Source organism: Sphaerodactylus townsendi, linkage group LG09, assembly GCF_021028975.2.
Source record: "Sphaerodactylus townsendi isolate TG3544 linkage group LG09, MPM_Stown_v2.3, whole genome shotgun sequence".
In the NCBI taxonomy this organism is placed as follows: Eukaryota; Metazoa; Chordata; class Lepidosauria; order Squamata; family Sphaerodactylidae; genus Sphaerodactylus; species Sphaerodactylus townsendi.
In genome coordinates this window covers 63,428,281-63,451,513 of record NC_059433.1, presented here as the reverse complement: position 1 = coordinate 63,451,513, position 23,233 = coordinate 63,428,281, and the positions used below count along the sequence as shown (strand labels likewise).

The following is a 23,233-nucleotide window of genomic DNA, read 5'->3' as shown; positions in this document are numbered from 1 at the left end:
GCTCTGGTCATAGGTCATGGTTAACAGAAAAGTTACCGCTAGCATATGTTTCAGTACATCTGGTTTACCAGACCAGACAAGATAAGAGTTACAGTCATCCTTTGTTTATTTAAGACCAAAGCAAGCCTGATTGCAAAGAGTGCTTCTGTTAATTCTTTGTTTTAAGACAGTCCAAACAAATGTCTAGTATTTGCCTAATTATGAACTACCAATCAAGATCTACCACTGTTACAAGGCAGGAAAAGGAGCATTATGGGACACTGTAAAGTAATTTTCTTTGGTTGTGGTGGGTTTTCCGGGCTGTGTGGCCGTGGTCTGGTAGATCTTGTTCCTAATGTTTTGCCTTCATCTGTGGTTGCCATCTTCAGAGGTGTATCACAGGGAGAAGTCTGTTTCAGACTGTGTCCAGTAAGAAGGGAAAGTTTAGTGGGATATATTGTCCATGTCCCAGGGTGGGGAATCAATCATTAAGTGTTTGGGTGAAACTTGCTATGCAAAGGAAATTGGTTGAGTGCATTGTACTGCAGATGGGGTTATCAGTCCATTATTAACTACTGGTAGCCAAGCTTTGTTAATTCTCAGAGTCTCTTCTTTCTTGTTGAAGTTGGCTTGGTGTTTGTGAATTTTAATGGCCTCCCTTTGTAGTCTGACATAGTAACCTTCCAAATTGTCCAGAAGTTCAGTGTTTTCAAATAAAATGTTATGTCCAGTTTTATTTGTAATTTTCTTTGTCTTACTACGGGGGACATGTACATGGTTTTTCTGTGTGTGTGTTTCCCCAAAACTTTCTGTTCGCAAATAAAGAGTTTGGCTTCATTTAGACCAATCATCTGTCTGGGAATTTTCATTCCAGCACTTGCAGCCTGACTAGATGCAGTGTTGAAGGGCACACAATTCAACACTCAAACCGGCAAAGCCCACAATTTAAAGCTTGGTTGCGTCCAGCTTTAAACTGCAGGCTCCACCTCTGAAGTCCATGTGACTTTGGCGGCAGGGGTTTGGAGGAAGAGCCGGCAGGACCAGACCTGGCTGGCTCCAGCTTTATCCTGCTGACTCCGCCTCCAAAGCTCCGCCTCCAAAGTCACATGGACTTCAGAGGTGGAGCCTGCAGTTTAAAGCTGGATCCATCCAAGTCCAATTCACAGTTGAGTGCTGGGCTCAGCCAGGCCCAAAGGCCTATTGTGGGTTCCTGGGCCGTGTGGCTGTAGTCTGGTAGTTTTTGCATGCATCTGTGGCTGGCATCTTTAGAGGCACGTCACCATGACGTTCTGCTGAAGATGACAGCCATAGATGCGGGTGAAATGTTACGAGCAAAAACTACCAGACCACAGTCACAAAGTTCAGAAAACCCACAACAGCCAGCTGAGGCTATCACACTTTGGTCATGTTATGAGAAGATGTGAGGTCCTTGCATTTGCTGTAATGTAGAGACACCTTTTTATCTGTGTCAAAAACTGATCTCCAGAGATCTCCATTGCTTCCCATCAGTGGCGTAGCTGCCAGGGGTCAGGGTGGGACATCTTCCCCCGAGCACGTGCCATGCTTGGATGTGACAGATGCGTGGTGGGGGTGTGGTGAGGGCATTCCGGGGTGTGGCAGGAGTGGACAGGGCGTGGCAGGGCGCACACCTGCCCTGGGCGCAATTCCCCCGCGCTACGCCCCTGCTTCCAATAAGGTTTGCATTCGGATACCTTTTTGAAGGTACATTCCATACCCATTCAGAAAACCTCAAAGGTTGGAACAAACATTTCCGGCTCTAGCTAGCTACTTTTCTTCCCTTCCTGTGAGCTTCTCTGAGGATTTGTGACTGCAGTTGTCGGTATATTTTTTTTCTCCCAGGTAGAAACAGGTGAATTAGACATCAGAAGCATTCGGAGCAACCGTTCACTCTAGCAGAATGGCTGTGACTTCCACACAGGGAAGATGATAAGAACTGGGTCAGGAATCAGACCTGTCAGGCTAATACGACATCCCCGGGAAAGCTCTCGTCATGAAATGTAGGTCAGCTGTCCTTTGAAGCTCACTCATATTTGGCTTTCCTCTCTTTCAGAACGCCGAAAAAGTTCTCCTCCCGTCGGTCACGTTAATTGTCGGCTGTGGAGTATCTTCCCTGACTCTCTTGCTCTTGATAATCATTTACATCTCAGTCTGGAGGTAACAATTCCCTTCACCTTTATATGTTCCTTTATTAATCGTTTGCGCCCTTGTCTGGAAATTTCATGACTTGAGACCAACATGGCGGTACGGTATGGTGGGAGCCTTTCTTCTCTGAGAGCCAGCGTGGTGTCGTGGTTAAGAGCAGGTGCACTCGAATGGAGATCTCTACGTTCTTGTATCCCAGGCACAAAGTGGCAGCGGTATTGTAAAGGTGGCTGGGGAAAGATGCAAAGGTAGAATGCAAAGTGTTATCGACTTGATTAGAGCAGAGGGGAAATGCTTGGGGCCGAGGCATAAGGTGGGAGTGGCACCCGGAAATGCCCCTCTGCCCCCCCTGCTTCCCTGCCCCACGCCCCACTTACTTTACCGGCAGGACCCTGCCGCGGGCCACCCAACCGCCCGGCCCCGCCAGGCTACTCCTTTAGCCGGCAGAGGCTCCTCCGGCTGAAGGAGCAGCCTGGAAGGCTGGGCCAAGAGGAGGGGCATGGGGGAGATTTTACACCCAATGTGACCAGCTGGCATGTGCCCGGGGACATGTGTCCCCGCCTGTCCCCAGGAGCGCTCCCCCTCTGTCTTGGGAGCAGACCATTAGCATCCATAGAGAGATAAAAATTCATGTCCCCATTCAGCTCAGGAGGGTCCATTCTTCTTGTGCATGAACTGAAGTTCAGCTGAAGCAGTTCTGGAGATGGGAAAGGGACTATTTTTGGCTGCCTCCTGGTTCGCTTCCTCTTTCCGAGGGATCCCAGCAGCCGAAATCCCTCCGCTTGGCTGTCGCATGTCCCGGCTTCCATCCAAACAGTTGCAGCAGGCCGATAATACGAAAGGCCGTGCCAGCGCGGTTGCTTTATCTCGATCGCCAGCGACTCGACTGTCCGGGTCGCCAGGAGCCAAGTGAGGAATTAAGCCACCGGCTTGTGCCCCCACCGCTATGTAATCTTGCATTTCAACCCAGCGACTGGAGCCTCCTCTGGGCTCGGAGCCAACACAAAGCTTGACCCCGTGTCTTCCGAATGATTGCCGTCCAGATGCAGAGGCCCACTTTCGCAGAATGGCAATTGACAGAACAGCCAAAAGCTCGCCAGCCCCCGTAAAATCCCTCTTTTGTCTGCCTTGGTTGGGATAACGGCAGGATACAATGCTGCAGCCATTTCCTTCATGGAAATTGATCTCTGTTGATTGGAGATCAGTTGTGACAGCAGGAAATCACCAGGCACTACCTAGAGCTTGAGAATTCTATTTGTGACCCAGGGGCAGAGGTGGGATCCAGCAGGTTCTCACCGGTTCCCAAGAGTAGGTTACTAATTATTTGCGTGTGCCGAGAGGGGGTTACTAATGGGTGATTTTGCCACGTGGTTTTTGCCTTAGTTACGCCCCTCCTCTCAGCAGTAGCGCGCAGAACTTGAAGCAGTCTAGCAGGAGGTACACCGGCGTGCGTGGCAGCCTGCGCCTGTGTGCATTCGTTTCCCGCCCAAGGACCGGCGCAGCTGCTGCGTCCTTGCCACAGCCCCGCCCAGAAATGCCCTGTCCCCCAGAATGCCTGGCCACACCCCTTTTGTGCCCCGCCCAGCCCCATTGGCACTACGCCACAGTTTGAATCCCACCACCATGGTAACCTGTTACTAAAATTTTTGGATCCCACCACGGCCCAGGGCTCCCATGATGGCTGACTAGCAAGGTATTATAGTTGGCCAGGGCTCTTGCTTGCTTCTGCTGTCCCGGGAGATAGCCCTGTAACGTATGGGGGAGTTGACTGGGTGGGCTGCTGCCTCCTGAGGAATTTTGGCCAACTATAATATATTCCTGCATGGCAGGGGCTTGGACTTGATGGTCCTTGGGGTCTCTTCCAGCTCTATGATTCTATGTGCAACCAATGTAAAACCACAGTGGTGATGGCAATTCTGCAAAAGACATTTGGTTAATCCTGAAGGGGGAAGGAAAAGAGGGGGGGCCCATCATCTGATTAGGGCCCACCGACCACAGGGGGAGGGGGAGGGACCCCATCATCTGGGGTCCCTTGGGGGAGGGGGAGGGAGTCCGTCATCTGGTCATGGCCCACCCACCCTGAGGAGAGGTTGGAAAGGACAGGGATGAAGAAGAAGAAGAGAAGAAGAGTTGGGATTTATATCCCCCCTTTCTCTCCTGCAGGAGACTCAAAGGGGCTGACAATCTCCTTGCCTTTCCCTCCTCAAAATAATCACCCTGTGAGGTAGGTGGGGCTGAGAGAGCTCCGAGAAGCTGTGACTAGCCCAAGGTCACCCAGCTGGTGTGTGTGGGAGTGCCCAGGCTAATCTGAATTCCCCAGATAAGCCTCCACAGCTCAGGCGGCAGAGCTGGGAATCAAACCCGGTTCCTCCAGATTAGATACACGAGCTCTTAACCTCCTACGCCACTGCTGCTCCAATCATCTGTCAAGGACCACCCACCCTGGGGGGAAGGAGAGGAAAGGGGGAGTAGTTAGGGTTAGGGTAGAGGAGCAGCCTGTGGTCATGGCCCAACCATCCTAGGGGAAGGGTAGGGAGGGGAAGGGGGTCTGTCATCTGGTCATGCCCCCCCATTGTGGGAGGAGATTGAGGAAAGGGAGGGGGCCTGTCATCTCATCATGGCCTACTCACATGGGGGAGGGGAGAAAGGGGAGGGGCCTAGTGTCTGGTCCTTCTTCCTTCTGTGAATCTGACTCCAAGGAAGGGCCCATGGCAGAGTCCTGGAGCCTCCGCTTGGCATGCAGAGGGCCCCAGGTTCGATTCCCAGCATCTCCAGTTGAGGCATCAGCTAGTGGTGGCGAACCTTTGGCACTCCAGATGTTATGGACTACAATTCCCATCAGCCCCTTCCAGCATGGCCAATTGGCCATAGTGGCAGGGGATGATGGGAATTGTAGTCCATAACATCTGGAGTGCCAAAGGTTCGCCACCACGGAGCTAGTAGGTGATAGGACAGACTCCTTCCTGAAATCCTGGGAGCTGCTGCCAGTCCAAATAGGCAGTACTGACCTTCGTAGCCTGATGCTGGAAGGCCGCTTCATGTACACGTGTAACCCCCATGCTGAGAATGGGTTGACCCAGAAAGGGGTGGAGACCCAAAGCAGGAGAAGGCTGCAGAGCTCATGTAGTTTGGAGGAGACGAGGCTACCAGACTCGGACCTTGATTTGTATAAGCCCTGAACACCTTGTTAAGGGTTTCTTTTTATGGTTGTAATGGGTGAGAGTTCTCCTGGAAACCTTCATCATGTTGAATCCTGTCCATCATGCCCTTGGAGTCTTCAGGAGCCAACCCACTTGCAAAGAAGAATTGGACGTGGCAGTATCAGTAGACTGTAAATAGAAGGACTTGAAAATGCAACCTGAACAGGACCTTGAAGTGTGATGTAAAATGTTGATGTTGGATGTTATATGTCAGTGATGGCGAACCTTTTTGAGGCTGAGTGCCCAAATTGCAAACCAAAACCCATTTATTTATCGGAAAGTGCCAACATGGCAATTTAACCTGAATACTGAGGGTTTAGCTTAGAAAAAATGGTTGGCTCTGAGGCGCATGTTACTCGGGAGTAAGCTTGGTGGTAGTTGTTGGCTTTGCTTTGAAGCAACCGTGCAAGACTTCAAATGGGTGAATCACAACCCTAGGAGGGTTTACTCAGAAGCAAGCCCCATTGCCAGCAACTGAGCTTACTCCCAGGTAAAGGATCGCGCTTTAGTTCTTCGCATGGAAATCAGTGGGGTTTAACAGCGCTTAACAGGGTTACCTACTTCCTCCCCAAAACTAGGTCTTAGGTTTAATGCTAATAATCAAGCCCAGTGTCCTAGGCCAGCCTAGATGTCTGGGGGGTGAGCACTCTGTTTGCGCGTGCCCACAGAGAGGGCTCTGAGTGCCACCTCTGGCACCCGTGCCATAGGTTCGCCACCATTGTTATATGTTAAGAAAGTAAACCATTTTGTTTGTTTTTTAAATTTGTTGTTGCAAACTCATTTCAAGTTTTGCCCCACAGAACCCACAGATGGAGGTTACACACGCACACCTGAGATCCTTTATTTCTTAGACCTTTCCTTTCCCCCCTCATGATTGTATGTTTAAAAAGAACGTGCCCGCGCACAACAGTCCTCTGTCTATTAAACCGACAGAGGAAAGCAGCAAATCAAAACAGTTCATGGAACCTGAAACAAATATAAACGTAAATGGATTCCAGGAACGGGTTCTGCTTGGGAAGTCAGGCGTGCTGGATTGCTAGAGCGTCTCGAAATGAGAAAAGTAGTAATTGGGGGCTTTCCCCCTCCTCTGTCCCCCTTTTCTGCAGATACATCCGTTCCGAACGGTCCGTCATCCTAATCAACTTCTGCCTGTCCATCATCTCTTCCAACGCTCTCATCCTGATTGGGCAAACCCAGACCCGGAATAAGGTAGGATTTTCATTGCTGGTCGTAATGGCTGAACGGAGCGACCCCCGGAGTGTCCTTTTCCTCTCCCTCTGCTAATTATGTTGAAAGTTACTGCTTAAACGGCGAATAACAGATTAATCGCGCCGCCTCCCTTTGAGAATTCGGGAAGCTGCTTTAGAGGTTTCGTTTTAAAAAGGAGATTTCAGGCGTGAGGTTTTTTTTAAGTTCTAGCTTTTTGCGGGGGGGTGAATTGGCCTTGGGCATTGCTAAAGAAGAACGGGAACGGGTCGGGGAGGTTTCGGGTCTTTCTTCTGTGTGATAAAAATAAGGCAAGGGCGTATCTGCCTGGGGACATGGGGTAACCCATATCCCTGGGCACAACTAATCTGGTCACATGGGGGGTGCAAAATCAGCCCTGCATGTGTCCAGATGCCTTCCCTTTTGTCTGGTTTCAGCCTCCCTGAGCCACGCCCGTGTCATCAACATGGGCGGGGCCAAGGGAGGCCGAAGTTAGATGAGGCAGCAGGACGATGTGGGTGGTGCTGAGGAAGAAGAAGAAGAGTTGGATTTATATCCCCCCTTCCTCTCCTGTAAGGAGACTGAAAGGGGCTGACAAACTCCTCTCCCTCCCCCCCCAAACAAACACCCTGTGAGATGTGTGGGGCTGAGAGAACTCAGAAGAACTGTGACTAGCCCAAGGTCACCCAGCTGGCGTGTGCTGGAGTGCACAGGCTAGTCTGAATTCCCCAGATAAGCCTCCACAGCTCAGGCGGCAGAGCGGGGAATCAAACCTGGTTCCTCCAGATTAGAGTACACCCGCTGTTAACCACTACACTACACTGGCTCTTAACCACTGCACCTGCTCTTAACCACTACACTACGCCATTAAGTTGACCTGCCCTCAGCTGTGCTACTATTACACCACTGCTGCTCCTTGCGGAGGACGAAGTCAGACAAGGGAGCAGCAAGAAAGGGAAAATTACTCCCTGGATTCTTTCGGTGCAGGAAAATGGTTTTGGGGGGTGGAGGCAAGAGTCCTTCCTTCCCCCACAGTAGGTTTTCCTGGAGACCTCCAGATGAGTTGCTGCTCACTTCTAGGCTAGGCTGGCCAGACGTCCCGCTTTTGGCGGGACAGTCCCGCCTTGAAACAACTTGTCCCGCATCCCGCGGGTTTTTTCAAATGTCCCAAGTTTTGGAAGGCTGCCGCATTGCCTGCTGGGGTGCAAGGCAGTGCGGCAGTCTCCCACGCGGCCGCAGGAGTTCATGGCCTTCTGGGGCGCTGCCATTTCCCGCCCTCTTCCTTCTTCAAATCCCGCCCTTTCCTTCCCCATCCCCAAATCTCAACGTCGTTCTCAACCTGGAATTGGGAAACCGAGGCCTGCAGCCCGCTGATGTGAATTAAGAAGCCGTGTACCAATTCCGCTACAGAGCTGGGAAATCTAGATTTGAGTCCAGGAGCATATTCAAGGGGAGATGCCAAAATTCTCTGTTGCACTTTAAAGTGCATTTGAATCTAGCTTTGCAACTGGGTCTCTCAGACGTTAGGACGACATTCTAACCCTACGTACGCCGCACTGGCTCTCCAGCCGAGAAGCGTTAAGAAGCAGATTAGTTGAGAATTATTTCAGCGCCATTCCCAGGGGTGGGATGCCAGCAGCGTGCAAATGAGGGAGATGAAAGATAATGAGATATTTTAAAATTAATAATGAGGAAGTGGCAAAACGAGGCAAGAACAGAGAGGACAGGATAAATCTCTGTAGCCCAGGTCCCCACTTTTTGAGCCTGCAGGCGTCTTGGGAATTCTGGTATCCGGTGCCAAGCGCCATCACAAAATGGCTGCCACAGCAACAAGGCCAATCACAAAATGTCAGAGAGGGAGGTTCTAACTCTAATAGAATCTCTTCAACCTGTCAACAACAACAACAACAACAACAACAACAACAACAGGAGGAGGAGGAGGAGGAGGAGGAGTTGGATTTATATCCCCCTTTCTCTCCTGTAGGAGGCTCAAAGGGGTTTACAAACTCCTTACCCTTACCCTTCACAACAAACACCCTGTGAGGTAGGTGAGGCTGAGAGAGCTCAGAAGAACTGTGACTAGCCCAAGGTCACAGGGGTGTAACGTGGCAAACTGTAGCCCTGGGCAAAACCTGAGTTGGATACTCCCCCCATGGGCGGCCACTCCACCACAACCAATTTTTTTTTGCACCAGGACATTGGTGCCTGAAGGGGGTGCATTTTTGACATATCAGTCTCCTGATAATACGCTGAAATTTTGGTGCCACTAACCTAAAAACTGCACCCCCTGCAGGCCAAAAATGGAAAATCACTAAAAAATACCCCCAAACGAACCCTGCATGTTGATGCCCCCCACAAGTTGGTGCCCTGGGCAGCTGCCCACCTTGCCCAATGGGCATTACGCCCCTGCAAGGTCACCCAGCTGGCGTGTGTTGGGAGTGTACAGGCTAATCTGAATTCCCCAGATAAGCTACCACAGTTCAAGCAGCAGAGCGGAGAATCAAACCCAGTTCCTCCAGATTAGAGTACACCTGCTCTTAACCACTACGCCACTGCTGCTCCACACATAAACTGTGGTGGATCTGCACAGAGTATAACAGGGTTGCAGTTGTTATAAAGGAACCCATTTCCTCTCCTCCCCCCCTTCGCAGTGATTGGAGCCCATGGAAACAATCTGGCTTGCTTTCACTCCTTCAAATGGAGATGCTTCGCTTATTTTTTAAAATTCCGTGTAACATATGCATAGCTGTGCGGGCATGTCGAAATGAACCCCTGCAGCCCTGCCAACTGTCCCACAATCTGATCGGCTGCACCGGTGTAGCTGCGCATGTGCAGCACACAAAAGAAAAGAAAAAGGGGGACCTCCCTGCGCTGGCCCGACAATGATGAACATGTTGCTCTAGATTGGTCATACTCGCTGCCATGGAGAGAAAACGTGCTTAACCCTGTTGGGCACTGACCTCTTTTGCCTAGAAGTGAGCAGCAACTCATCTGGAGGTCTCCAGGAAAACCTACTGTGGGGGAAGGAAGGACTCTCGCCTCCATCCCCCCCAAACCATTTTCCTGCCCCAAAAGAATCCAGGGAGTTATTTTCCCTTTCTTGCTGCTCCCTTGTCTGACTTCGTCCTCCGCAAGGAGCAGCAATGGTGTAGTAGTAGCACAGCTGAGGGCAGGCCAACCTAATGGTGCAGTGTAGTGGTTAAGAGCAGGTGTACTCGAATCTGGAGGAACCGGGTTTGATCCCCCACACTTTGAAAGTGCGTTATTCTGCAGGTGCGGAATGAGCCCGTGTGGAATAGCAAAATCCACTTGCAAACAATGGTGAAAGTGGATTGAAAGTGCATTACCAATCTTGATCCTCCTTGATCTCAGATTGCAAATGCCTTAGCAGACCAGGTGCTCAGGAGCAGCAGCAGCAGAAGGCCATTGCTTTCATATCCTGCATGTAAGCTCCCAAAGGCACCTGGTGGGCCATTGCGAGTAGCAGAATGCTGGACTAGATGGACTCCAGTCTGATCCAGCAGGCTATTTCTTATGTTCTTATGTTCTTATTCCGCATGTGCGGAAGGGGGCCGGAAATGACCTACTAATTGCCCCTTCAACTCTAGAAATACATCTTCCACCTCCAAAATTGTCCTGGGAGCCTTCCTTCTGGAATTCATCATCTGTGCCGGCCTTGCGTCAAGTTTGTGGGGATCCAGCCTGTTAGTGACAATATCTGACTTATGTCAAAGGCTTCTTTACAAACCTGGCAGTGCGAAAGGGCTGTGATGTTTATTTGTCTGCCAGATCAGGGTTTGTTCCTCTCCGCCCCCCCGCTCTCCACCTGTATCCGTCCGGCTCACGACAGCCCTCTTGGTCTTTGCGAGTCCCTTTAAAGATAAAAGGCCTTCCTGCAAAGATGCATATTTATTGCTTCGGGTCACATTCGTCCAAAGGAACGGGAGTCTCCGCCTGGAGCTGGGCCAGCCGAGTTTGCTTTTCATTATTATTAGTAAATCATGCCCAGCCAAGCATAGCGGCTTGCTTCAAAGGACAAGAAAAGGTTTCGCTGTTGAAAGCGCAAGGCAGAAGCGCTGGGATGTGTTTATGTCCCAAGAGAACAGTAATGGCGGGGGAAGGGGGGGAAGTGAAGAGCTGAATTGAAGCGGATCTGATATTACGTGCACCGGCTGAATAGGTTTCAAACCAAGTATTGGTGTGCAGCGGATCTGCATAGTATTAGAAAAGGTGGATTTATATCCCCCCTTTCTCTCCTGTAAGGAGACTCAAAGGGGTTTACAATCTCCTTGCCCTTCCCCTTCACAACAAACACGCTGTGAGGTGGGTGGGGCTGAGAGAGCTCCAAAGAACTGTGACTAGCCCAGGGTCACCCAGCTGGCATGTGTCGGAGTGCACAAGCTAATCTAGTTCCCCAGATAAAGCCTCCACAGTTCAAGTGGCAGAGCAGGGAATCCCACCCGGTTCTCCAGATTAGAGTGCACCTGCTCTTAACCACTACACTACACTGGCTCTTAACCACAGCACCTGCTCTTAACCACAACACCTGCTCTTAACCACTACACTACACCATTAGGTTGGCCTGCCCTCTACTGTGCTTGTGCTAAGCATCTTTTCACATGGGTACCAGTGGTGGTATCCAAATATTTTAGTAACAGGTTCCCATGGTGGTGGGATTCAAACTGTGGCATAGCGCCAATGGGGCTGGGCAGGGCATGACAGGGACATTCTGGGGGTGGCGCATTCCTGGGCAGGGCTGTGGCAAGGACGCAGCCGCTGCGCCGGTCCTTGGGCGGGAAACGAATGCACGCAGGCGCAGGCTGCAACGCACGCCGGTGCACCTCCTGCTAGACTGCTTCCAGTTCTGCGCGCTACTGCTGAGAGGAGGGGCGTAACTAAGGCAAAAATCATGTGGCAAAATCACCAATTAGTAACCCCCTTTTGGCACACACAAATAATTAGTAACCTACTCTCGGGAATCTGTGAGAACCTGCTGGATCCCACCTCTGATGGGTACCCTCACCATCCCAAGGCCTGGCTCCTTCTCTGAAAAATGGGCAAGGCTTAAAGCAGGGGTCTCCAACATGTGCCCATGGCTATCACGGCACCCACTGATACCTTCCCTGGGCCCACCAAGGTTTTTTCAGAAAGTGGGTGGGACTTTTGCCCAGCAAGGCTACTGGTTGGGCATTGGAGGTTTGATGGGCAGTGCAGGTCTTTAAGCATGTTCCTTTGGAAGCCCCTGCCGTTTCACCACAAGGATTTTCACTGTTGGACTGCAGGCAAGTTGCGGCAGCAGTGGCGTAGGAGGTTAAGAGCTCATGTATCTAATCTGGAGGAACCGGGTTTGATTCCCAGCTCTGCCGCCTGAGCTGTGGAGGCTTATCTGGGGAATTCAGAGTAGCCTGTACACTCCCGCACACGCCAGTTGGGTGACCTTAGGCTAGTCACAGCTTCTCGGAGCTCTCTCAGCCCCACCCACCTCACAGGGTGTTTGTTGTGAGGGGGGAAGGGCAAGGAGATTGTCAGCCCCTTTGAGTCTCCTGCAGGAGAGAAAGGGGGGATATAAATCCAAACTCTTCTCTTCTTCTTCTTATGAGTGGCTCCACCTCCTGTGGCCACCATTTTGTCAGGGTGCCCACCACACTGTTTTAGAATCCCAAAAGTGCCTACATGCTCAAAAAAAAGAGGATAGGGTCGCCTGGCTTAATGGATGGTGCTTTCTACGGTTGTCAACCTCCAGGTGGGAGCTGGAGAATTCCAGATGTTACAATTGCTGTCCAGGTGACAGAGGTCAGTTCCGTTGGAGAAAATGGATGCTTTCGGAGGTAGACTCTGTGGCATAGTGTATTTTAAAATTCATTTTATTTTAATGTGTTTTATTAATGTATTTTATAGTCATGCATTTATTTTAATCTGTATTTTAATATGCTTGATGAAATAAATAACTAAATTACACCCCATTGAAGTTGCTCCCCAAGAGAGACAGTGTGGTTTAGTGGTTAGGAAGAAGAAGAGAAGAAGATTTTGGATTTATATCCCCCCTTTCTCTCCTGCAGGAGACTCAAAGGGGCTGACAATCTCCTGGCCCTTCCCCCTCACAACAAACACCCTGGGAGGTAAGTGGGGCTGAGAGAGCTCCGAGAAGCTGTGACTAGCCCAAGGTCACCCAGCTGGCGTGTGTGGGAGTGTACAGGCTAATCTGAATTCCCCAGATCAGCCTCCACAGCTCAGGCGGCAGAGCTGGGAATCAATCCCGGTTCCTCCAGATTAGGTACACGAGCCCTTAACCTCCTACGCCACTGCTGCAGTGGGCTCTAATCTAGAAAACCATATACGATTCCCCAGTTCTCCACAGGAGCAACAGACTGTCACCTGGCGAACTGGATTTTGTTTCCCCGCATCTCCACATGATGCCTGCCAGGTGGCCTTGGACCAGTCACAGTTCTCTCGGAACTCTCACAGCCCCACCAACCCCACAGGTTGTCTGTTGTGAGGGGAGGAAGGGAAAAGGAGTTTGTAAGCCGCTTTGAATGTATGAATCCAACTCTCCTTCTTTCTTCTGGTGCTGCCATTGTGGCCACATCTGAACACAGGCTTTGCCATACTTCCTGTTTTTGGTGGTGTAACCTAGGTATCCGCTAATTAAAGATGTGAGTGGTCGATAACTAATCTTCATGCATGAATATCCTGTGGTTGGGGTCCCCAGGATCAGGAGTGGACTTGTCTCTTTACGCCATAGATGTCAAACTCGCGCCCCTCCAGATGTTTTGGACGACAGTTCCCTTCATCCCCTGCCAGCATCATGCTGGCAGGGGGTGATGGGAATTGTGGTCCATAACATCTGGAGGGCCGCGACTTTGACACCCGTGCTTTACGCTCTTTCCTTCTTCTGATCTGCCTCGCTTGCTCTGCTTCTGCCCCTTCTGACACCTGTCCCTCTCCTTCTCCCGTTCCAGGTGATCTGTACCTTAGTGGCGGCGTTCCTGCATTTTTTCTTCCTCTCCTCCTTCTGTTGGGTGCTGACAGAAGCCTGGCAGTCCTACATGGCCGTGACCGGCCGGCTACGCAACCGCATCATCCGCAAACGATTCCTCTGTCTTGGATGGGGTGAGGATCTCTGGCTGGCTCTGGTTCGCCACGATGGGGCAGTGATTCAAATGAACGACTTTGTTGGACGGAACCAGAATGTCATCCCCAATGAATCTCAACAAATTCCCTAGTTCCGTGGCGGCGAACCTTTGGCACTCCAGATGTGATGGACTACAATTCCCATCAAATTGGCCATGCTGGCAGGGGCTGATGGGAATTGTAGTCCATAACATCTGGAGTGCCAAAGGTTCGCCACCACGGGAATAGGCAGTTCCGACCCTGATTGACGGATGGTCTGGTTCAGGGCAAAGTTGCCTCGCACTTCTCTGTCCATGCGCTAGTTTATTGTACGTCTTCACAAGGTGGGAGATGCTTTCTTCTGCGACCCTTTCCGCACAAATCTCCCAAAGCATTTCTGAAATGCTTTCAATTCCCCCTCTTGACGGATGGTCTGGTTCAGGGCAAAGTTGCCTCGCACTTCTCTGTCCGTGCGCTCGTTTATCGCATGTCTTCACAAGGTGGGAGATGCTTTCTTCTGCGACCCTTTCCGCACAAATCTCCCAAAGCATTTCTGAAATGCTTTCAATTCCCCCTCTTGACAGATGGTCTGGTTCAGGGCAAAGTTGCCTCGCACTTCTCTGTTCGTGCGCTAGTTTATTGTACGTCTTCACAAGGTGGGAGATGCTTTCTTCTGCGACCCTTTCCGCACAAATCTCCCAAAGCATTTCTGAAATGCTTTCAATTCCCCCTCTTTTTTGTTCTCACTCACTTCACCTCCAGTGAGTCGGGTACTCATTTTACCAACAACCTCGGAAGGATGGAAGGCTGAGTTAACCTTGAGCTTGATACCCGAAATTGACTTCCATCAGGGTCTCCTACTCGGTTAAAAAGTCCCAGAATCCTCTAGCATTCCCCCCTCCCCAAGAGATTTCTTCAGAGGAATCTGTGATCTATAATATGCCAATGCATTATTAAATTTCCATAAATAATAGTTATCGTGTTAAAATTTTATGAGTAGATAAGACATCATGTTTAAAAGTTAAACATTACAAATCATACAATAAATTATCAACCACATTCAAAACCACTGGAGTTCACTGGAATGATGGGAAATATACAGTGGAAAGTCCTTGTAGGTAACATAAAATTATCCATCATTCGACAAAGTTTTGGCTCAGATTTAAAGAACGGCTTTTGTGCCTCAATGCATGTTATCAACCTGTCGTCTACAATAGAATCGTCCCCAGCAGATTTTTCACTTGTGGTCTGGTTTGGTTCTGGAGTTATGACTAATTCTGGGAAACAATTTACCGTGAATTACGTTTGGACGAGTCTTCGAAAGACAGCTGCGAACACATTCTAATTTGCTTTTGCAAAATCCATATCTGGACTGGTGGAGCGAAAGAGGGGGAAAAGAATGGGATCTCCTCCTCCTCCGAAGTATGTGAATGCCAATTGTTCACCCCTGTTGTTAGAAATGTGTCTTCCAATGTAGCACCCTAATCACGGGGTACTCTCCAAAATGTTGTTTATTTCAAACAAGGCTGGCAGCTTTTGCGTAGATTATGTGGATCGAGGTGGCAGGCAGGCTTGAAAGTATGGTGGGCGGTACTGATTCATTCTGGGTGTGGGCAGTTGCATTTACAAACGCTTCCCCAGATGACGACCGATAGATTGGGCGCTCAGGAGAAAGGTTTCCGCTGTCTCTCTCTCCTTGATGTGGTAACTTTTGAAATACATGGAATATTATTTTCATGGAGGAAGCAAGAGAAACCACATGCCCACTCATATGCCCATGGAATGGGACCTTATTCTACCAATCAATCACTCTTTGGTCGATTCCGCACTGGCGTTACCGACCTAAGTTCGAGCTGCGTTCGACCTAAGTGCTCCGCACAACCACTGGGATCAACGTGGTTTTGTACCAGCTTCGCCCCGTGTAACGGTCAAATTTCCAACTCCAGTTCGGAACTACTGCTTTTTCAGGGAACCACGCTCGAAATCAGCTCGATTCCAGTAAAGTGCGGAATCTCTGCTGCCAGGAGTCCCCCATTCAGTCAGTCACAGCTGAGTGTTTGGGGCATGCGTTCAGCTGGCCAATCAAAAAACGCCACCTTCGTCCCTCCATTCCTGTGGCAGGTTTTTTTATAACGTGTGTGGGGATAGATGGAACATGGCCGTAGAACAGTAGCCAATCGGAACGGAGTGGCGAAGAGGCACCGGATGATCCCACCCTCCGAGCTGGGATCAAGCTGGTTGCAGTGGGGAACAACAATGGCTTCGACCTAGGTTAGCACCCTTCTCAGGGAACTGGGTCGAACCTATTTTACTCGTGTGCCAAATCGCCCTTTGTCACATGAGCATGTCACACATGTCACATGTCACAACAACCCTGTGAGAGAAGCTGCACTTTTGGGGAGGCAGCACAGGGAGATTGGCTAGCCCAAAGTCATGTTGGACACACTGCCTGCATGAGGATTTGAATTCAGGTCTCTGTTGTCAGGGTGCAACACCCTAACTGCGCATTAAGGATATCACTGCATGATCTATCTGACATCTCTGCTTGAACTTGCAGACTTATATCAGGGGGTGGGGAACTCATCTTAAGAAGAGCTTATTATCAGGGAACTGCAAGGGGGGAGGCTTTCCTTCCCACCCCCCACCCCCTGGAAAGGGGCAGACTCCCAACCACTCTCTCCTTTGGCAGAAACAGAGTGGGAACCAGATGCGCCTCCACTGGAGGCGGAGCAAGGGAAAATGGTACCTGAGGCAACATCTGCTCCAAGCGCCCTCCCCCATGCCCCGCTTACTTTAGCCAGCAGTGGTGGTCCTGGGCAGTCTTGCGGGGCACCCAACAACAGCCCTGCCAGGCTGCTCCTTCAACCAGCAGAGCCTTCACAGGGCACCCCTCAGCCTGGCTGAATGAACAGCCTGGCAGGTCAGGGCAGGGTTGAAGGGGAAAGGAGGAGGAGTGTGGGGGGGGATTTTCTGCCCCCACATGACTCGACGGTGGCTGCCCAGGGCATTTGTCCCAGGTGGCCCCATTTTCGCTCCGCCTCTGCCCCGCACCCTCTCTCACGCCAAGTGAACAAGCATTTTTTAAGGTGAGCCCCCCAATGCACGTCTGACTGTGGACCTTGTTGCGCACCCGCGTCCTAACACGTCCCAACTCTATCGTACCGCTTGGCCCGAAGACAAGCAGCTCTCTGAAATGAGATTTTTTTTTCCCCCGAGACAACCCCTATTTGCTGTGGCTCCGGTTTACTGTTCTGAATCACTTTAACTTATTTGCTTTTAGTCTTACCTCATGTAATCCTAGTTAAAGTGTTATTTTGATGTTTTTTTTTCCCTAAAAACCTGGCAGTGTGGAGCGTTTTCTGAAAATGCCAGCCTGTGAAGATGGAAGCGTTTCAGTGTGATTCACCAAGGCAAACAATATCACCAATGGGGAAAAAAAATCAAAATCAGTGATGGGTCAACCAATTCACCAATGAATCTGTTTTCATCCCTTCTGCTTTAAAGAGCTTAACAAAACTCAAGAAGAAGAAGAAGAGTTTGGATTTATATCCCCCTTCCTCTCCTGTAAGGAGACTCAGGGCGATTCCGCACATGAGTAAAATAGGTTCGACCCAGTTCCCTGAGAAGGGTACTGACCTAGGTCGAAGCCATTGTTGTTCCCCACTGCAACCAGCTTGATCCCAGCTCGGAGGGCGGAATCATCCTGTGCCTCTTCGCCGCTTCATTCCGATTGGCTACTGTTCTACGGCCATGCTCCGTCTATCCCCACACACGTTATTAAAAAAAACTGCCACAGGAATGGAGGGACGAAGATGGTGTGTTTTGATTGGCCAGCTGTACACATGCCCAAAACACTCAGCTGTGATTGGCTGAATGGGGGACTCCTGGCACCAGAGATTCCGCACTGTACTGGAATCGAGCTGAGTTTGAGCGTGGTTCCCTGAAAAAGTAGTAGTTCCCAACTGGAGTCGGAAATTAGACCATTACACGGGGTGAAGCTGGTACAAAACCACGTCGATCCCAGTGGTTGTGCGGAGCACTTAGGTCGAACGCGCATTGCGAACTTAGAGTCGAAGGAAAATAGCATGGCCCGAGAAATGCGACCTCAAAGGGGGCTTTACGAAATCTCCCTTGCCCCCCTCCCCCTCACAACAAACACCCTGAGAGGTGGGTGGGGCTGGGAGAGCTCCAAAGAACTGTGACTAGCCCAAGGTCACCCAGCTGGCGTGTGTGGGAGTGCACAGGCTAATCTGAACTCCCCAGATAAAGCCTCCATAGCTCAAGTGGCAGAGCAGGGAATCAAACCTAGTTCACAAATTAGAGTGCCCCTGCTCTTAACCACTACACCACTGCTGCTCTCTCAAAACCAGATACCCACTTAATTGCTATATTCTGTCATTTGAAATGACCCCCAGAACCATAAAGCTGATTTCTGAGAGTGAGCTGGGAAGTAACAATTCTATTCCCAGAACTTGCTCAGCTTGAGAACTTGGTGACCTACCTCGCAGGGTTGTCACCAGGATAGCTTGAGGGTACCAGGGATTAGGTCTTGATATCTGTGAAACGACAACACTAACCACACGTGTTGAGTCATGGGGGGCTATCTGGGGTGCAGCTGTGATCGCCTTTCCTTGTGGGAAAGAATATGGGGTTCTGGGAGAGTGAGATTTCTGTGCAGCAGTGGCGTAGGAGGTTAAGAGCTCGTGTATCTAATCTGGAGGAACCGGGTTTGATTCCCCACTCTGCCGCCTGAGCTGTGGAGGCTTATCTGGGGAATTCAGATTAGCCTGTGCACTCCCACACACGCCAGCTGGGTGACCTTGGGCTAGTCACAGCTTCTCGGAGCTCTCTGCACCAACTGCACAGGCTCCCAGTGGAACCCCAGATCACCTTCAAGAATAGAATAGAATAGAATCTTTATTGGCCAAGTGTGATTGGACACACAAGGAATTTGTCTCCGGTGCATATGCTCTCAGTGTACATAAAAGAAAATACATTTGTCAAGAATCATAAGGTACAGCACTTAATGATTGTCATATAGGTCTAGTAAGCAATCAGGAAACAATCAATAGTAATAAAAACATAAAATGTAAAATCATAAAATAAAATGAAATGTCAGAACAGGCTATAGTCATACAGTCATAATTGGGAGGAGATGGGTAATAGGAATGATGAAAAAAGTAGTGCAGTAATTATATAATAAATATATAATAAATAGTTTGACATTATCGAGGGAATTATTTGTTTAACAGAGTGATGGCATTCGGGAAAAAACTGTTCTTATGTCTAGTTGTCTTGGTGTGCAGTGCTCTGTAAAGCGGCGTTTAGGAGGGTAAGAGTTGGAAACAGTTTATGTCCAAGGGATCGCGAGGGGTCAGTAAATATTTTCACAGCCCTTTTTTTGACCCGAGTGCAGTATACAGGTCCGCAATGGAAGGCAGGTTAGCAGCAATTGTTTTTTCTGCAGTTCTGATTATTCTCTGAAGTCTGTGTGTCGATCTTTGTTGGGTTGCAGAACCAAACCACACAGTTGAATAGCAGGTAGTGCAGGAATAACTTTCGAGAACTCAATGATTCCTCTGTGGTAGAGGCACTGTATCAGCCTTGGCTCCTTGGGCAGTTTGCTGAGCTTCCTGAGTTGGCGCAGAAAGAACATTCTTTGTTGTGCTTTTTTAATGACATTTTTGATATTAGGTGTCCATTTTAGGTCATGAGATATGATGGAGCCTAGAAATTTAAAGGTCTCTACTGTTGATACTGTGTTGTCTAGTATTGTGAGAGGAGGTAGGAGGTAGGAGGTGTTGGTTCTTACCTTTAAGGCCCTTTGCTGCTTGGGATCTTCATACCTTAGGGACCATCAAATCCCGTATGTCCCTGCTCGGCCTCTGTGATCCACGGTGGCAAGTCTGGTGACGGTCCCCGGCCCCACAGTGATGTGACTGGCCTCTCCCCCTGCCTGGCGGAACGCTCTCCCTCCAGCTATCAGGGCCCTGCAGGACCTTGGACAGTTCCACAGGGCCTGCAAAATGGAGTTGTCCCGGCAGGCTTTTGAGGGGCTGCTCGTTGATTGCCTCCCCTGCCATCCCCCACGTAACACCTTAACTGGCTGCCTTGTGTAGTGCCTGGTCCCCTCCTAGGGGGATAGGAGGTTTCTTTGGGTTGTCCTCTAATATTAGGTTCTTCTCATCCAGGATCGTCACATCAGCCACTAGGATTTCCAACTCCAGGCTGGGAAATTCCTGGAGACCATAGTGGAGCTCAGAAAGGACAGGGCTTGGAGAGGGGATATAATGCCACAAACTTCACATACACGCTACAGGGGTCAGTGCTATCAGTCACAGACCAGGAAAGGGATTTGGGCGTCTTAGTTGATAGTTCCATGGGAATGTCAACTCAATGCATGGCAGCTGTGAAAAAGGCAAACTCTATGCTGGGGATCATTAGGAAAGGAGTTGATAATAAAACTGCAAGGATTGTCATGCCCTTATATAAAGCCGTGGTGCGACCACACTTGGAGTCCTGTGTTCAGTTCTGGTCGCCACATCTCAAAAAGGATATTGAAGAGATAGAAAAAGTGCAGAGAAGGGCAACGAGGATGATTGAGGGACTGGAGCACCTTCCTTATGAGGAGAGGCTGCAGCGTTTGCGACTCTTTAGTTTGGAGAGGAGACGTCTGAGGGGGGATATGATTGAAGTCTATAAAATTATGCATGGGGTAGAAAATGTTGACAGAGAGAAATGTTTCTCTCTTTCTCACAATACTAGAACCAGAGTGCTGGACTAGATTGACTCTGGTCTGATTCAGCAGGCTAGTTCTTATATTCTTATATTCTTATAGTGTACCTTACACAGCAGCCACGTTCTCCAAGGAAGCTGAACTCTGCAGTCTGGAGGTCAGCAGGTGCAGCTGAAGGACAGAAGCAGATTCCGAAAGCAAAATGATGCTCAATTTTCAAATAATCTTTTCCCTCTTTTATTCCACTCTGTTTAGGCCTGCCAGCATTGGTCGTCGCCATTTCTGTGGGATTCACAAAAGCCAAGGGGTACGGCACTGTGAATTAGTAAGTATTTATTTATTTTTATGTACAAACTCTCCCACTCTTCACTCTTCTTCATTGGCAACGAAAGACTCAATGTATTGTCGAAGGCTTTTACGGCCGGAATCACTGGGGTGCTGTTTGGTTTCTGGGCTGTCTGGCCGTGTTCTAGCAGCATTCTCTCCTGACGTTTCGCCTGCATCTGTGGCTGGCATCTTCAGAGGATCTGATGCAGGCAAAACGTCAGGAGAGAATGCTGCTAGAACACGGCCATACAGCCCGGAAACCACACAGCATAGTTATGAAATTCCATGATCAGAGGCGATGGAAACTTATTTACTGGGAGGCTGAAAGCGTTTTGAAAACATTTCAGCTGAAGAATCGTTTGAGGGTAAAAACAATGCGGAACTCTAGGGTGTTGTGGGCTTTCTGGGCTGTATGGCCGTGTTCCGGTAGCATTTTCTCCTGACGTTTCCCCAATATCTGTGGCTGGCATCTTCAGAGGATCAGAAAATGCTACTGGAATATGGCCGTACAACCCGGAAAACTCACAACAGCCTAGTGATTCTGGCCGTGAAAGCTTTCAACAGTACAACGTGGAATTCCACGGAGGAAAAGTTTTATTTCCTGCCTCAAAAAGTTTTAAAAGGTTTGTGTGGAAAGGAGCAGAGAGGCCTTTGTTTTGAACCAGAGAGTTCTTTTTTTAAAATAGTATTTTCAGTTTATTATAACAAATTCATACAAACATACATAATGCCCTTACCCCACATTCCCTACATTCACATTACATAAAACCGTCACCCCACCCTTAGTGCATTTGACTTTCCGCTTGGAATCAGTCCATCTTCTGATATCATTCGTCTGTTATATAATTCTACGTCAGTCCAATATTTTCATCAACATTGCAGGCGTAACAAAAATTATTTATAATCTTCATTTTTCCTTAAGAAATTAATCACTGGTTCCCAGGTTAATACAAATTCATCAATTGTACTCGTACTTAACACTTTAGATAATTTATCATAGGAGGCAAATTCCAAGAGTTGGTTCATCCAATCTTCCATTGTTGGTACTGCAGAACTCTTCCATTTTTTTTTGCAAATTGGATTCTCCCAGCAACTGACATATATAGAAATACCGTTTCAGTCTTTTTCCCCATTTTTTTCCCCATAATATTTAAGAGAAACAACTCTGTGTTTTGAACCGGAGATTTCAGCTGAGTCCACGATCAGCTGTAGAAAACTGAACCCGGGGTATTTTACATGTTTACAAAATGTTCTACCGCTGAGTTTCACTCCTCCAAATGTTGCTTGGGAATATTGGCTAGCAAAAGATCCCAGGGGCACCGTGTTGGCATAGATATGAACAGGAGCAGATGCTCGGAAAGACAAAATGAATGAGAACTCCAAGCTCAATAATTCTCATGTCCATGTGATAGGTCCCTGGTGGTCATAGATAAACAGACAAGAGGGCCAGCGGAAATTGTCCTGTAGAGGAGTGAAAAAAACAGGCAATCGTGTGCAAAATTACAGGGCATCTAGACAAAAAAGAAATACTCCTGCCCGTCTCCAGAAATATAATATGTGTAAATCATTCTGGGAAAATATATCGTCTTGGAAACCTACATAGTTTATTTTATGATTGTCTTATGACTGTACTATGACTGTATGTTGTGCACCACCTGGAGCCCTCCGGGAATATGACGGTATAAAAGTCTAAAGAATGAATGAATGAATGAATGAATGAATGAATGAATGAATGAATGAATGAATAGTTTATGAAATCAATTTAATGTGCATTCCAATTTAATGGGCACTCCAGAAAGCCAGCGTGGTATAACGGTTAAGAGCAGGTGCACTTTAATCTGGAGGATCAGATTTGGTTCTCTCTGCCCCATGAGCTGTGGAGCCTTACCTGGTGAACCAGATTAGCTTGTGTACCCCAACACATGCCTGCTGGGTGACTTTGGGCTAGTCACAATTCTTTGGAGCTCTCTCAGCCCCACTTACCTCACAGGGTGTTTGTTGTGGGAGGGGGTGGGGAAGGCAACGGAGATTGTAAGCCCCTTTGAGTCTCCTTACAGGAGAGTAAAAAGGGATATAAATCCAAACTTCTCCTTCTCCTCTTCTTCTTCTTCTGATTAAATATTTCTGAATGTCTTTGACTATTCTACAGTGTGATAAGATTTGCAGTGTCATTAAGCATTCTTTGACTTTTAAGGGAATATGATCAATCAACTCACACCTTCTTCAAGAGAGAGAGAGAGAGAGAGAGAGAGGGCAGCCCTTATTGAATGTAAGAGATAACGCAGAAGAAGTGAATTGGTTGACTGCTCTGTCTGGGGCCTATAAGGATCAGAACTTAAAGAAAGAGTTGGTTTTGATACCTTGCTTTTCTCTACTTTTCTGCCAGAGTCCTCCAATCGTGTGTCAGATTTCACAAATTTGCCACTCCCTTCCACTCCACCTCCACTAAAGGGATCAAGCTTTGTAGAGATGAGATGGGAGCTAGAGAATAAGTTTGAAGAAAACTGTGACT

At 48.9% G+C, this 23,233-nt stretch overlaps 1 protein-coding gene across 1 annotated transcript in view; it reads left to right on the top strand.

Moving 5' to 3' along the window:
• LOC125439452 (adhesion G protein-coupled receptor B1-like) overlaps positions 1 to 23,233 on the top strand; it is a 124,514-nt gene that overhangs the window by 38,833 nt on the left and 62,448 nt on the right. Inside the window, 4 exon segments of the mRNA XM_048508555.1 lie at positions 2,051 to 2,154; positions 6,449 to 6,551; positions 13,508 to 13,658; positions 20,650 to 20,719. Of these exon segments, the coding sequence (XP_048364512.1) occupies positions 2,051 to 2,154; positions 6,449 to 6,551; positions 13,508 to 13,658; positions 20,650 to 20,719 (428 nt within the window).